Source organism: Lynx canadensis, chromosome B3 (assembly GCF_007474595.2).
Source record: "Lynx canadensis isolate LIC74 chromosome B3, mLynCan4.pri.v2, whole genome shotgun sequence".
In the NCBI taxonomy this organism is placed as follows: domain Eukaryota; kingdom Metazoa; phylum Chordata; class Mammalia; order Carnivora; family Felidae; genus Lynx; species Lynx canadensis.
The window spans coordinates 29,341,092-29,357,637 of NC_044308.2; the positions used below are offsets into that span (position 1 = coordinate 29,341,092).

Sequence of the window (16,546 nt, forward strand, 5' to 3'; positions counted from 1 at the left end):
TTCCTCAATTTGTGGCAGTTATTTCTTGACTTTTTCACTATGAAAAATAACAGTAAAATAGTTATTTTTATATATAAATATTTGGGCACATTTTGCATTATTTCACCAAGCAGCAGTGTATGTTCTAAGCTCTGGATTCACATTGCCTTTCACTAAGACTGCACTAATTTGCACTCCCATCAGCAGTGTTTTTGAGTATCTTCCTCACCACACCTCTACTGGTAACATATTTGAGAGAAGCAAAATGATGATGGTTTTGTTTACTTAGCTCCTGTGTAGTTACATGTATACTCAGTGGTGGAGTCAAATCCTCCTCATCTGTCAAGTGGCCCTGGCAACAATCCTGAACAAGGCCTCCTCAGAGCAAGAACCAGAACAGCACTGCCAGAACCTGTTCTGCTAGAACAGCATTTCTCTACTTAGGCGCTACTGATGTTTTGGATGAGATAATTCTTTGCTCACCGCAGAGTGTTTAACAGCATCCCTGCGTCTCTGTACACTTGATGGGAGTAGCACCATTTCTCCAAGCTGTGATAACCAAAATGTGTTTACATATCCCCAGGCACAAATATCCCCTGACAAAATCATCCCTGGCTGGAGACCACTGTGTTAGAAGAATGAAGCTCTAGGCAACCAATACCAAAGCACAGGATCACAGGAATACAAGTTCAGATAAACTTTTGTATAGGCAGACACCAGTGAGATAGAGAAATAAAATATAGGGTAAAATACTCACTTTGCTTTATAAGGTGAGTCAGATCCAGAGTTTTTTGTTTCCATTAAACTCTCATATTCCTTGGCCCTGAAGAGAAAAAAGTTTTATCACTGTCAGTTAATTTGCTGCTAATTTTTATGATGATCTAAAACCCTATGTTTCTCCTCTCCCAGTATTAGGAACATTAGTTTAACACTTTGATTTCTGAGAATATTTCTTTAAAATACTATAAATGTTATCAAAAAAGACTAAAAATTATTTCCTCATAGGATAAAGAGGAGATTCATAAAAACATTTCTAAGTTTACAGATATGGTACAGAATGGTGCTTGCTTATTTTTCAGAAATGTTAAACTCATGATAATTAAATTTAAAACCATATTAGGTTTCTACAAGATAGTTGAAATGGCTAAATATCTATATACCTTAAGAGATATATAACGCAAAGCTGAATACAAGAATATTTAACTTTAGAAATAATTTGAAAGGCAGTGAAAGTTACTGGACGAGACAAAGATTTGTTTTGTTTTGTTATTTATATTTCTTAAATACCAAAAGCTTGGAAAAATCTGAGATAATGCTTTTCTGCCACTGTCTAACTAGGCTCTAGCTTGCCTGAACCAATAGGGATAGCCATCAACAGTTAATCTAACAAAGGTGTCACTATAGCAATCCATTAATATTGACTTAATTTGTCAATTTCTCTTTTTGGAAGAAAAAAAGGAAAATACTAACTTAAATTTTAACTGCTCACCCAAAGAGTCCTAGTCTCAAAGAATTAGTCTAGTGACCTATGAAAGAATTATTCATGATGTAGATCAATCCAGATCACAATGAAAAAATAAGCAATACTTCATAAAAAAAATCATGAAAGATGCAAATTACAACACCCCTAATAAGGAAAAAGCAAATTAGCACAGGTTATACATGGGAACAAAAGAATAACTAAATTAGAGTTCAACATTAAATTATGTGCTGTTGCAACCTCCGCATGCTCATTGCTATCAGCCACAATATTAAGGAATATCAAAACAGGAAAATAACCACTTTACAGTGGCAAGTAATTATTTTTGAGAGAGAGAGAGAGAGAGAGAGAGAGAGAGAGAGAGAAAGCAGGGGAGGGGCAGAGAGAGAGGGAGACACAGAATCCGAAGCAGGCTCCAGGCTCTGAACCCACAAGCAGTAAGAACATGACCTGAGTTGAAGTCGGATGCTTAACCAACTGAGCCACCCAGGCACCCCTCAAAAATCTTAATTTTACCTGAAATAGTAGCTAACCACTTTTTCCTAATTTGAATCCTCTCTTGATTCACTTTTTAGCAATCAGGTAAGTATTTATTTCCAGAGTTCCTACTCTGTATAAACTGAGAGGTATATATGTAGCAGGAATGATGTGTCTACATAGGGGGAATAGTCACAGAATTTATTCTCTGTAAGGGAGAGGAAGACATAAGAGTATAAAAAGATACCCAAGTCTACAAGGCAGAGTAAGTGACAGATGACTATTGCCACAAGTGCTTATTTCTAGCTAACATGCTAAAGTAAGTGTCCTGAAGGAAATGGAATGTGTACTTGCTTGAAAAATAGGTAGCATCCAAATACACACAAAAAAGAGGAAATGGTAGTAACAATAGAGAAAAGTGAGTAAGCAATACTCAACACATGGGAAAACACTGGCTATGCTTAGGCAGTGTACAGATCCATTCTGCTGGAGCAAAATATTAAAATGTGGGGATAGTGAGAGGTAAGGCAGAAAACAAACCCTTTCAGGTACTCTATTACAATTAAATTCTGATGACTTATTTTGTAGAAATGACCTACTTTATTAAGATTTTAAATTTCGGGGTACCTGGGTGGTTCAGTCTGTTAAGCATCTGACTCTGGATTTCGGCTCATGTCATAATCTCACAGGCCTGAGACTGAGCCCATGTGGGGCTCCACGCTGGGCATGGAGTCTGCCTGGGATTCTCTCTCTCCCTCTGTCCCTCCCCTGCTTGGGCACATGCTCACTCACTCGCTTGCTCTATCTCTCTTAAAAAGAAAAAAAGATTTTAAATTTTGTTAGCGTAGTGCTGTATACTGCATTCCCTCATTTTTAATGATGTCATCTTAGTCATACTCTTTCTTATTCATAATGTGGCTTGTTTACTCCATTTTATTTTTTGTTAGCCTTTTCACAGGCTAACAAAAAGTATTTTTATATCCTATTTTGTATGGGGGTTGATGTGAATATGGGTCTAGCTCCTTGATTGTTTAGGCCATTTTTACTTTAAATAATAAAATCACTTAAGGCTAATATTTCATTTGTAATAGTTTGGGCCACATCCCATAAGTTTTGTGCTCTCATTGTCACAAATTTCAAATAATCTCTAATTTCCATTTTGATTTACTCTTAAAAAACTCTTACTTCAAATAATGTTGTCTCCACCCCCCAAGCCCTTGATTCCAAAGTGGGTTTTTTCTTGTCTTTACTTATTTTTATATTTTGTGGGTTACTCTTATTTTAAGATATAATTTACATACAATAAAACAAGTTAAAGTGTATAAATGAGTTTCACAGCTGTGTCTACCAATATAACTGAAAACACAATCATGATATAAAACATTTCCACCACCCCACAAAATGTTTTCATGTCTCTTTGGAGTCACTCCTCCTTTGCTACTAGCAACTGTTCATCTGCTTTTTACCACTATGGCTTTCTGAATATCAAATTACCACACCCATACACACATAAATTCATTTAACATAAATCTCTTGAGATTCTTTCATAGTGCTGAATGTATTATTAATTAATGGATTTTACTGTTTGTAGTGTACCATTGGGTGGACATCACGATTTATTTATCTCTACTTAGGTATTTCACTTCTTTCTAGATTGGGGCTATTTATGAATAAAGCTACTATGAACATTTGAGGACAAGTTGTTACATAGGCAAATGTCCTAACTTCTCTTGGATAAATACCTAAAAATGGGATTACTGGCTTACATGATAAGCATATTTACCAAAATATTTACAGGAGGGATCATTCCAATGTGTAATTCTACCAGAAAAGTATGAGAGTTCCAGTTGCTTTAGTACTTAAAGAGTGTCTTGTATAATTTCCTTTTGTTACTGATTTCAAACCTGTTCCTTGTGGTCAAAAATGCCATTATGATTTCAATACTTACAAATTTATGAAAACTTTTGTGGTCGAATATATGGTCTATGCTGGAGAATATTCCATATCATTTGAGCAAAGTATACATTCTGCTGTTTTTGGTGGAATGTTCTCTATACATCTATTGGGTTTAGTTGGCTTGTAATAAGTTATTAACCTTTATTATTTCCTTGTTGATCTTCAGTTTAGCCGTCCTGTTCCTTTTTTAAAGTGGGATATTGAAGCCTCTAACTACTACTGTTGAATTATCTATGTCTCCCCCCATTCTGTCAGTTTTTTCTTCATATATTTTGGGGCTCTGATAGGTGCATATATGTTTTAATAGATTCACTCTTTCACCATTATATAATGTCCTTCTTGTCTACTGTATAATTTTTGTCTTTTTTTTAACATTTTTTTTAACGTTTATTTATTTTTTTTTAATTTTTTTTTTCAACGTTTATTTATTTTTGGGACAGAGAGAGACAGAGCATGAACGGGGGAGGGGCAGAGAGAGAGGGAGACACAGAATCGGAAACGGGCTCCAGGCTCTGAGCCATCAGCCCAGAGCCTGACGCGGGGCTCGAACTCACGGACCGCGAGATCGTGACCTAGCTGAAGTCGGACGCTTAACCGACTGCGCCACCCAGGCGCCCCGTAACGTTTATTTATTTTTAAGACAGAGAGAGACAGAGCATGAACAGGGAAGGGTCAGAGAGAGGGAGACACAGAATCCGAAACAGGCTCCAGGCTCTGAGCTGTCAGCACAGAGCCTGATGCGGGGCTTGAACTCACTAACCGCGAGATCATGACCTGAGCTGAAGTCGGCCGCTTAACCGACTGAGCCACCCAGGCGCCCCTATAATTTTTGTCTTAAAGTCTTTGTTGTGTGATATTAACATAGCTACTTCAGCTATATTATTTTGTAGAGGTAAACTTTGCATAAAATATCTTTCCATCCTTTCATATTAAACCACTTGGGTCCTTATATTCAAAGTAAGTCACGAAAAAAACATACAGTTGGATCATTTCTAAAAATCCATTGTGCCAACCTGTGTCTTTCACTGGAATATTTACTGTACTTACATTTAACGTAATAAATGAGGAATGATTTGCTTTTGCCATTTTGCTATTTCCCATATATCTTTGTCCCTCTCAATTCTACCTTACTACTGCTTTGTTTTGTGTTAGAAATTTTCCAGAGTGCCATTTTCATTCTCTTCTCATTTCTTCTAGTATGATTCTATATATACATACATACATACACACACAGAATTAACTTCTTAGCAGTTGTCCTGGGAATTATAATTAACAGTTCATAACAATCTAGTTGCAATTAATACCAACTTACTTTCAGCAGTATATAAACATATTGTTCCTATATAGCTCTGTACTTCCTTTATGCTATTATTACAAATTACATCCTTATATATTATGTGTTCATCAATGTAAGTTTGATAATTATTGTTTTTGGCAAATGTCTTTTAAATCAAATAGAAAAAATACTTATTTTTTATTTTTATTTATCACGAAATATATTAATTTCTCTTTCATTTTTGAAGTTTTGCCAGACATACAATTTTTGGTTGACAATTTGTTTTTGATTTTTTTTCTACAAGGGAACTGAATATGTCATCCTACTACCTTTTAGCCTGTATAGGTTCTGATTAGAAATAAGCTGTTAATTATATTGAGAATGTTTCATATATGAAGAGCTGATTCACTTTTGCTGCTTTCAAGATTTTTTTGTCTTTGCCTTACAACATTTTGATTATAATGTGTAACAGTTTGGATTGCTGAGTTTCCTCTACTTGAAGTTTGTTGTGTGTCTGAGATGTGCAGATTCATATCTTACATTAAATTTGGGAATTTTCCACCCATTATTTCCTCAAATATTCTTTCTCTCTACTCTCTATTTTTTTTCTCTCTCTACTCTCCTTCTGGGACTCCCCTTCAACATGTATTGGTCCCACAGGTTTTTGAAACTCTATTCATTTTTTTCATTCTTTCCCCCATAGAGATAATCTCAGATGCTCTATCTTCAAGTTCATGGATTCTTATTTCTACTTGCCCAAATTAGCTGTTGAATTCTTCAAGTGAATTTTTCATTTTGGTCACTGTATTTTTCAGCTACAAAATTTCTATTCATCCTTTTTATAATTTAAATTATATATTAAATAAAATATAAATATAATTTTAATATATCATTATTACTATTCCCCAGTTGGTTAGATATCATTCTCATGGAACCTTTAGTTCCCTGAGTATATTTTAACTTAAAAAATTTTTTTAATGTTTATTTATGATTTAGAGAGAGAAAGAGAGAGAGAGAGAGAGAGAGAGACAGAGAGAGAGAGAGAGAGAAAGAGAGAGGGGGAGAGGGGCAGAGATAGAGGGAGACATAGAATCCCAAGCAGGCTCCAGGCTCTGAGCTGTCAGCATAGAGCCCGATGCAGGCTGGAATTCGCACACCATGAGATCATGACCTGAGCCAAAGTCGGACAGTCAACAAACTGAACCACCCAGGCATCCCAAGTATACTTTAACGTTTTAATTTAAAGCTTTTGTGTATTAAGGCCAATGTGTGGGTTTCTCCTGGGACATTTTCTATTAATTTTTTTTTCCTGTGTATAGGCCAACTTCCTTTTTGTTTGCACACCTTGTAACTTTTTGTCAAAAACTAGACATTTTGAATATTATAATGTGGCAATGCTGAAAATCAAATTCTCCTCCTCTGACAGGGTGTGTTTTTGCTGCTTGATGTAGTTTTATTTATTTGGTAACTTTTTTTTAATATGAAATTTATTGTCAAATTGTCAACACCCAGTGCTCAGTCCAACAGGTGCCCTCCTCAATGCCCATTACCCACTTTCACCTCCCTCCCACTTTTCTGAATTAACCATCTAAAGTTTGTATTCTTTGTCACTATGGCCACTAAAGTCTCTGTTCAGTTAGTTTCGTGATCAACTAGTGATGCAAGTGCTTTCCTTAAATACCAGGAATGACAACAACAACAACAAAAGTCCTAATATCATATTTGCTGATGTGCTGTGTGTGCGGTTGAGACAAAATGACAAAACTCTGGCAGTTTACAACTCTTCATGCATATAAGCCTGGAGGTCAGCCAGAGATAAGACCTTAGGAAATTCTCAGGTCTTTTCTGAACATGTATCCATCCAGCTCCGGGCATGCATTTGGCCCTCTAGATTTTTCACAGTATGTGGGAGCGCCTCAAAGCCCTTATTACTGAAAGCATTTCAATCCTCCCCTCCCCTCCTCAAGGCACCTCACTCCCAAGCTTCTTGATTATTGTTTGTCCTGAGTGTTTTTCCTTGCCCCAGACTGCACTGTCTAATACATCTGCCTTTAAGTGTTTTTGTTTTTTTTTTGACAACTGCCCCCAGGTAGCCTCTGCAGCTCTGGGAGATTTCTGAGTTACGTTAAAGAAAGGCAACCTGTGGAACCACTCCTTCAGAAAATCATCAAACAGATCAAAATAAACAACTACACATCACGAATATAAAGTCTTATCTGCTCCCTGTAGTACTAGGTACCTGTATCAGGGATGTAGGTGGTTGTCTTCAAAGCTGCTGCTGAGCTAGGGAGTGGAAGATGTAATTAGGGTAAATTAAAATGCCACTAAACTCTCTTAAAAACGTTCAGTTGATTGTTTTGCATTGTGTTTTCCCCTGGTAGCAGTAAGTTTTTGATTAATTTCCAGCAGTACAAAAGTTGAATCTGACAGTTTTTGCCAGTTAATCCATTGTTTTCATAGGGTTATAGACTACTACTGCAGTTCCCTACGAAGCCATTTTCACTCACATAATTCAAGAATTCTAAATTCAAGTCTTTGTTTTTTATCAGTACATTTACGTAGCATTATTTCTGCTATTTTATTTTTTAAACTAACTTTATTGAGATATAATTCAAATACCATCTAAATGTATAATTCAATGTTATTATATTCACAAGGTTGTGCATGCATCATCACAATCTAACTTTAGAACATTTTTATACTCATTGAATAAAACACAATAACTTTTAGCAATCAATCCCCATTTTACCCCTCCTGCTCCCATCCCTAAGCACCACTAATCATTCTGTGTCTACAAATTTTCCTATCCTGGGGGCGCCTGGTGGTTCAGTCGGTTAAGCTTCCAACTTCAGCTCAGGTCATGATCTCACGGGTCATGAGTTCGAGCCCACTTCAGATTCTGTGTCTCCCTTTCTCTCTGCCCCTCCTCCACTCATTCACACACACTCTCTCTCTCTCAAAAATATATAAAAACATTAAAAAAATTAAAAGAAATAAAAATAAATTTTCCTATCCTGGATATTTCATGTAAGTGCTGATATTTCATAGGATACATGGCCTTTTTAGACTCGCTTCTTTCACTTAGCATGCTTTTCAAAGTTCATCCATATTGTAGCATATATCACTACTTCATTTCTTTTTATTTCTAAATACTATTTCATTGTATGAGTATACATATTTTACTTAACCATTCAACAGATGACGAATATTGGGTTATTTCCACCTTTTCGCTGTTTTCAATAATGCTGTAACATATGTTTACAAGTTTTTAAATTTTTTTAATATTTATTTTTGAGAGAGAGAGACAGAGAGAGAGAGGGAGACACAGAATCCAAAGCAGGCTCCAGGCTCTGAGCTGTCAGCACAGAGCCTGACGCAGGGCTTGAACTCACGAACGTGAGATCATGATCTGAGCCAAAGTCAGACGCTTAACTGACTGAGCCACCCAGGTGCCCCTGTATACAAGTTTTATTTTACTATATAATTAGGATTCTCCTGCATATAGATCTGTGAGTGGAATTACTATGTCACATAGTAGTAATTCTATGTTTAACTTTTTAGGAACTAAGCAAGTATTTTCCAAAGTAGACAATTTTACATCCCTACCACTGAGCTATGAAGATTCTAACTTATCCACATATTTGTTGTTAATTTCATTATTAAAGAATTATCAAATTTAATAATTTAATTAACTAACTAAATAATTAAATATAGCCATCCTACTTGGTAGAAAGTGGAATCTCATTATGAACTTGTTTGCATTTCCTTGAGGACTACTGATTTTGGGCCTTTTTGTGATCATATTGGCCATTTGTATATCTTGTTCAAGAAATGTCTACTCAGATCCCTTGCCCGTTTATTACTGGGATATTTGCCTTTTATTATGGAGCTGGAAAAGGTCTTCATATATACTGGCTGTAAGTTTCTTACAGGAACATGATTTGCAAATGTATTTTCTCATGCTGCACGTTGTCTGGTCACTTCTTTGATGGTATCTTTTCAAGCACATTTTGAATTTGACATCATCCAATTTACCTTTTCTGTTTTGGTGCTAGCAGCTTTATTTTAAAATTTCTGTTCAGGAAGATCACCTCTTTCCTCTTTTTCTATATTTTCATTTATTGATCAAATCTTCTGTTTTCTTTATCCAAATCAGTTTTTCTCAAATAAGAGTACACAGTCATAACAACTATAAATGATAACAACTTTGTTTCTCCCTTTCTGATTTCCCACAGCCTAAACTTACTAACTTCAATACAATCTCCACTACAATATCAAACAAAAAGGGGCAGTGGCAGATGTGTCCTTGTCTACTCTTAAATGAGAATGCATTCAATAGTTTATCACTAAGTATATCTTCTCTAAGGTTTTGGTTAATACTTTATCAGATCCTGAAGTTTCTCTCAATAATATTATTCTGCTGAAGTTTTTCTCTTGAATGGATGTATTGCTTTTACTAAGTCCATTGAGAGAATCAGGATTTTTCTCCTTATTCAATTAATGTGATGACTTATGCTGATTCATTTTTAAATGTTCAACAAACCTAACATTCAAATAAACTTAAACTGGAATTTTCTCCAAGGCTATGAACTATGTTAATGACAAATTATAGATTACCACTTACTTTAAAATTAGGGACGTTCTCATATTGGCTACATACTTTAAAAATATTCCCAGTGTCATCTACATTTAAAAAAAATGTTTATTTATTTTTTAGAAGGGGGAAAAAGGGGGGAGGAAAGAGAGAGAGAGAGAGACAGAGACAGAGAGGATGCGCATGCAAGGGAGGGGCAGAGAGAGGAGACAGAGAGAATCCCAAGCAGGCTCTGCCCTGTCAGGACAGAGCCCAACATAGGACTCGAATTCACGAACCCATGAGATCATGACCTGAGCCAAAATCAAGAGTTGGACGCTTAACCAACTGAGCCACTCAGGCGCACCCCCCTCCTAAATTTATATACACCATTTAATATGTGATGAGCACTTTACGTGAGTTAACTTGATGTAATCCTCATAATAAAGTTATGAGTTAACCATTTTACAGATGAGGAAACTGGCACTGAGAAGTTGTTCAAAGTTATATTACATAGATGGATTCAAGTCAAAGTATTTAGAACCAAAGTCTAATAGAAAACATCTGTCCTGTTTTGGAAAACAAGAAATAAGTGTAAAGAGGGAGAAAGAGGGTCCTTTTGCCAGAAAAAGGTATTTTATATGCTAGGGTAAAGGGACTGATAAAATTGCATCAAACCTGTATTTAAATTTTCTAATGATACATTTCTCTTTCAAATTCTTGTTTAACTAAATGTTCTGTTAACATACATTGAGCCTAGGCAGCTTGATCCCCAGCATGAAACAGAAAGGAAAACTTTGGGGGTCAAAGTAATTATCTTTCAACACACAACATTTGCTTTTCAGCAAGGAATAAGTAAAAATTTCACTATTTGCAAATGACATGATACTCTATGTTTCTGTATAGAAAACCCAAAAGATTCCACTAAAAAATTGCTAGGACTGATACAAGAATTCAATAAAGCCACAGGACACAAAATCAACATACAGAAATCTGTCACATTTCTATACACCAATAATAAATCAGCAGAAAGAGAAATCAAGTAATCAAGCCCATTTACAACTGTACCAAAAATCATAAGATACCTAGGAATACACCTAACCAAAGAGGTAAAAGATCTGTACTCTGAAAAACTATAAAATACCTACAAAAGGAACTGAAGATGACACAACAAAGTGAAAAACATTCACGTTCATGGATTGAAAGAACAAATATTGTTAAAATGTCTATAGTACCCAAAGCAACCTAGACAGCTGATGCAATCCCTATCAAAATAACACCAGCATTCTTCAAAGAACTAGAACAAACAATCCTAAAATTTGTATGGAACCACAAAAGACCCTGAATAGCCAAAGCAATCTTAAAAAAGAAGAGCAAAGCTACAAGCATCACAATTCTGGACCAAGTTACATTACAAAGCTGTAGTGATCAAGGCAATATGGTACTGGCACAAAAACAGACACACAGATCAAAGGAACAGTATAGAATAGCCAGATGAATCTGCAACTATATGGTCAACTAATATTTGACAAAGAAGAAAAGAATATCTAATGGAAAAAAGACAGTCTCTTAAATAAATGGTGTTGGGAAAATTGAACAGCAACATCAAAAAGAATGAAACCAGACCACTTTCTTTCACCATACACAAACATAAATTCAAAGGATTAAAGACCTAAATGTGAGACAAGAAACCATCAAAACCTTAGAGGAGAACACAGGCAGTAACTTCTTTGATATTAACCATAGCAACTTCTTACTAGATATGTCTCCTGAGGTAAAGAAAACAAAAGCAAAAATAAACTATTGGGACTTAAGATAAAAAAGCTTCTGCATAGCAAAGGAAACAATCAACAAAACTAGAAGGCAATTTATGGAATGGGAGAAGATATTTGCAAATGACATATCTGATAAAGGGTTAGTATCTAAAATCTATAAAGAACTTGTAGAAGTCAATACCCAAAAGTGAATAATCCAGTTAAGAAATGGGCAGAAGAAATAGACATTTGTCCAAAGAAGACATACAGATTGCTAACAGATACATGAAAAGATGCTCAACATCCACATCAGCAGAGAAATACAAATCAAAACTACAATGAGGTATCTCATCTCACACCAGTGATAATGGCTAAAATTAACAACACATGAAACAACAGGTGTTGGCAAGGATGTAGAGAAAGGGGAACCCTCTTACACTGTTGGTGGGAATGCAAACTGGTGCGGCCAGCCAGGAAAACAGTATGAAGATGCCTCAAAAAGTTAAAAATAGAACTACCCTATGATCCAGCAGTTATACTACTAAGTATTTATCCAAAGGGCACAAAAATACTGATTCACAGGGATAAATGCACCCTGTTTATAGCAGCATTACCAATAGCCAAATTAAAAGAGCCCAAATGTCACCGACTGATGAATGGATAAAGAAGATGTGATTTATATATATATATATATATATATATATATATATATATACACACACACACACACACATACACACATGTACATATATATGTATATATATGTGTATATATATGTATTGTATATATGTATACATATATATATACATACACATTGTGTATGTATATGGGTGTGTGCCTACACATATACACACACACATATACATACACAATGGAATATTAGCCATAAAAAGAATGAGATCTTGCCATTTGTAATGACATGGATGGAGCTAGAGAGTATTATGCTATGCAAAATAAGACAGTCAAAGAAAGATAAATATCATGTGATTTCACTCATATGTGAAACAAAACTACTGGACATAGGGGTAAAAAAAGATACATAAACCAGAAACAAGACTTTTAACTATAGAGAAGAAACTGAGGGTTCTTGGAGGGGAGGTGAGCAGGGGGATGAATTGAATAGATGATGGGTATTAAGGAGGGCACTTGTTGTAATGAGCACTGTGTTGTATGTAAGCGATGAATCACTAAACTCCACACCCAAAACTAGTATTACACTGTATGTTAACTAACTGGAACTTAAAGAAAAACTTTTGAAAAAAAATCTTTGGGATATAGCAAGAGCTGATTTAAGAAGGAAGTTTATAGCAATACAGGCCTATCTGAAGAAGGAAGAAAAATCACAAATAAACAAGCTAACCTTACACCTAAAGGAGCTAGCAAAAAAAAACAAAAAACAAAAAACAAAAAACAAAACACAAAATCAGCAGAAGAAAATGATAAAGATTAGAACAGAAGTAAGTGAAATAGAAACTAAAAAAATAACAGATCAATGAAATCAACACTGGTTCTCTAAAGATCAACAAAACTGATAAGCTTCTAGCCAAACTCATCAAAATCATCAAAGAGAGAGAGAGAGAGAGAGAGAGAGAGAGAGAGAGAGAGAAGACTCAAATAAAATCAGTAACACAAGAAAAAAATAACCACTGACACCACAGAAATACAAACAATTATAAGAGAATATTATGAAAAATTATATGCCAACAAATTGGACAACCTAGAAGAAATGGGTAAATTCCTAGAAACATATAATCTCCCTAAATTGAAGCAGGAAGAAATAGAAATTTTGAACAGACCAATTACCAGCAATGAAATTGAATCAGTAATAAAAAAATTCCCAGCAAACGGAAGTCCAGGACCAGATGGCTTCACAGGCGAATTCTACCAAATAGTTAAAGAGTTAATACCTATTCTTCTCAAACTATTCCAAAATATCGAAAAGGAAGGAAAAATTTCAAATTCAATCTATGAGGCCAGAATTATCCTGATACCAAAAACAGATAAAGACACCACTAAAAATAAGAACTACAGACCAAAAACCTTGAGGATGCAAAAAACCTCAATAAAATACTACCAAACTGAATCCAATCCAGCAATACATTAAAGAAATCATTCACCACACTCAAAGTGTGATTTGTTCCTGGGATGCAAGGGTGGGTCAATATTCACAAATTAATCAAAGTGACACATCACATCAACAAGACAAAGGATAAAAACCATATGATCATTTCAGTAGATGCAGAAAAAAACATCTGATAGAGTTTAACACCAATCATGATAAAAGCCCCCAACAAAGTTGATTTAGAGGGAACACACCTCAACACAATAAAAGCTTTATATGAGCAAACATATTCAATGGGAAAAAAAGTGAGAGCTTTCCCCTATGGTCAGGAACAAGACAAGGATGTCCACTCTCCCCCACTTTTATTCAACATAATACTGGAAGTCTTAGGCACATGAATCAGACAAGAAAAAGAAATATGAGGCATCCAAATTGGTAAGGAAGAAGTATAACTTTAATCATCTGCAGATAATATGATACTAAATGCAGAAAACCCTATAGACTCCAGCAAAAAACTACTAGAACTGATAAGTGAACTTATTGAGGTTCTAGGATACAAAATCAATGTGCAGAAATTGGTTGAGTGTCTATACACTAATAACAAAGCAGCAGAAAGAGAAATTAAGAAAATAATCCCATTTAAAAATGCACCAAAAATAATACCTAGGAATAAACCTAACCAAAGAGGCAAAAGACCTGCACTCTGAAAACTATAAAACACCGATGAAAGAAACTGAAGACAACACAAATAAATGGATTTCATGCTCATGGAATGGAAGAACAAATATTGTTAAGATATCTAGATGGCCAACAGACACATGAAAAGATGCTCAACATCACTCATCATAAGGGAAATGCAAATCAAAACTACAATGAGATACCACCTCACACCTGCCAGAATGGCTAAAATCAACAACAAAAGAAACAAAAGGTGTTGGCAAGGATGTGGAGAAACAGGAACCCTCTCTTGCACAGTTGGTGGGAATACAAACTGGTGCAGCCACTGTGGAAGACAGTATTCAGTTTCCTCAAAAAGTTAAAAACAGAACTACATTAGGACCCATTAATTGCACTAGTGGGTATTTACCCAAAAAATACAAAAGCACTAATTCAGAGGGTTACGTGCACCCCTATGTTTATGGCAGCATTATTTACATAATAGCCAAATGATGGAAGCACCCCCAGGGTCCATGTATGGATGAATGGATAAAGAAGATATGGCATATATGTGTGTGTGTGTGTGTGTATGGAATTTATATGGAATATTATATTACATATATAATATTATATTTATATTATATATAAATTATAATAAAATATTATTATATTATTCCATAAGTATATGTGGAATATTATTCAGCCATAAAAAGAGTGAAATTTTACCATTTGCAACAATATGGATGGAGCTACAGAGTATAATGCTTAGTGAAATAAGTCAGAGACAGACAAATCATACGATTTCACTCATGTGGAATTTAAGAAGCAAAACAAATGAACAAAGGAAAAAAAAGAGACAAACCAAAAAACAGACTCTCAACTACAGAGAACAAACATGGTTACCAAAGGGGTGGGGGGTGGGGGGTGGAGGGATGGGTGAAATAGCTGAAGGCAATTAAAGAATACACTTACGATGACGAGCTGTGAGTAATGTATAGAAATGCTGAATCACTGTAGTGTACGCTTGAAATTAACACTATGTTAACTTTGCTGGAATTAAAATAAAAAACTTAAAAATAAAGTAATTAAACCCCATGTGTCCCATTCTTCACTTTTAATCTTGCCAATTTTAATAATACCCAAAATCCAAGAGCACATTTTGCATACTGTATATTGGCCAATTTGACAATAAATTATATTTTAAAAAATAATAAGTAAATAATAAACAAAAGAATACCCAAATAATTTTAGTTTCACAGAAAATCAAATGAAATCTGATTTAATACTATTATTTCTTCTTCAGATAGTTTCTCATATATTCATGTTTATTATTCATTCAATAAATATTTATTGAGTATGTATAATGTATCAAAAATTATTCTCAGCATTAAACATACAGTATATAAAAAACTCAGATATAAAAAGCTCAATAAGGTAACTATTCTCATATGAAAGTTTACAGTGGGGGGAAATGGAAGGAAGGGAGGAGGGAAAGGAAGGAAGGAAGGAAGGAAGGAAGGAAGGAAGGAAGGAAGGAAGGAAGGAAAGAAATCTGAAAATAAGAAATGCTATGAAGAAAACAGAACAATCAATATAGAGTAACTGGATATATATGTGTGTTGAGGAGTCATGGGATTTACAGAGGGCCTCGTGAAAGATTTCTAAATAATTACTCTAGGGGTGCCTGCGTGGCTAAGTTGGTTAAGCGTCTGACTCTTGATTTTGGCCCAGGTCATAATCTCACGGTTTGTGGGTTTGAGCCCCGCATCGGGTTCGACACTAATGGTGCAGGCCCTGCTTGGGATTCTTTCCCTCTGCCCCTTCAACATACTCTCTCTTCTCTCTCAAAATGAATAAACTTAAAAAAAATAATAATGATAACTCTAAGTAGAAACTTGAATGAAGTGAAGAAGCTGGTCACAGATAAATCTGGGGAAAGCTCAGATTGGGTAGACAGAACTTTAAGTGCCAATACATTAAGGTATATTCAAGAAACAGAATGGCAACAATGAAAAAATGGAGGCAGAATCATGATTATATAAACATGCTACTCCATTAAAAATGCATTCTTGAAAGTCTGCAATGATCTTGATTAGTATCAAACACAATGGCCTTTTCTCTCTATTCCTTCTTGACGTTTCTGTCCCTGTATTTTACAGCTCAGTATCACTGCCCTTTGCAAGGCTTCATCTTCTTTAATTTCTATTTAATAACTATTATTCTCACCATTGAAATTTTAATATTACAATAATGAATGCTTATAATAATGTATGCTAACTATATAACTTCAGCTTTCAGTCCAAATGTCAAACTTTTCTAGCTCTTCACTTGG

At 35.0% G+C, this 16,546-nt stretch overlaps 1 protein-coding gene across 3 annotated transcripts in view; it reads right to left on the minus strand.

Annotated features, from left to right (window-relative positions):
- SCAPER (S-phase cyclin A associated protein in the ER) overlaps positions 1 to 16,546 on the minus strand; it is a 508,094-nt gene that overhangs the window by 249,134 nt on the left and 242,414 nt on the right. For all 3 annotated transcript variants that reach the window (XM_030317623.2, XM_030317622.2, XM_030317624.1), the window contains one exon: positions 737 to 802. In XM_030317623.2, the coding sequence (XP_030173483.1) occupies positions 737 to 802 (66 nt within the window). The remainder of the gene's footprint in view (positions 1 to 736; positions 803 to 16,546) is intronic.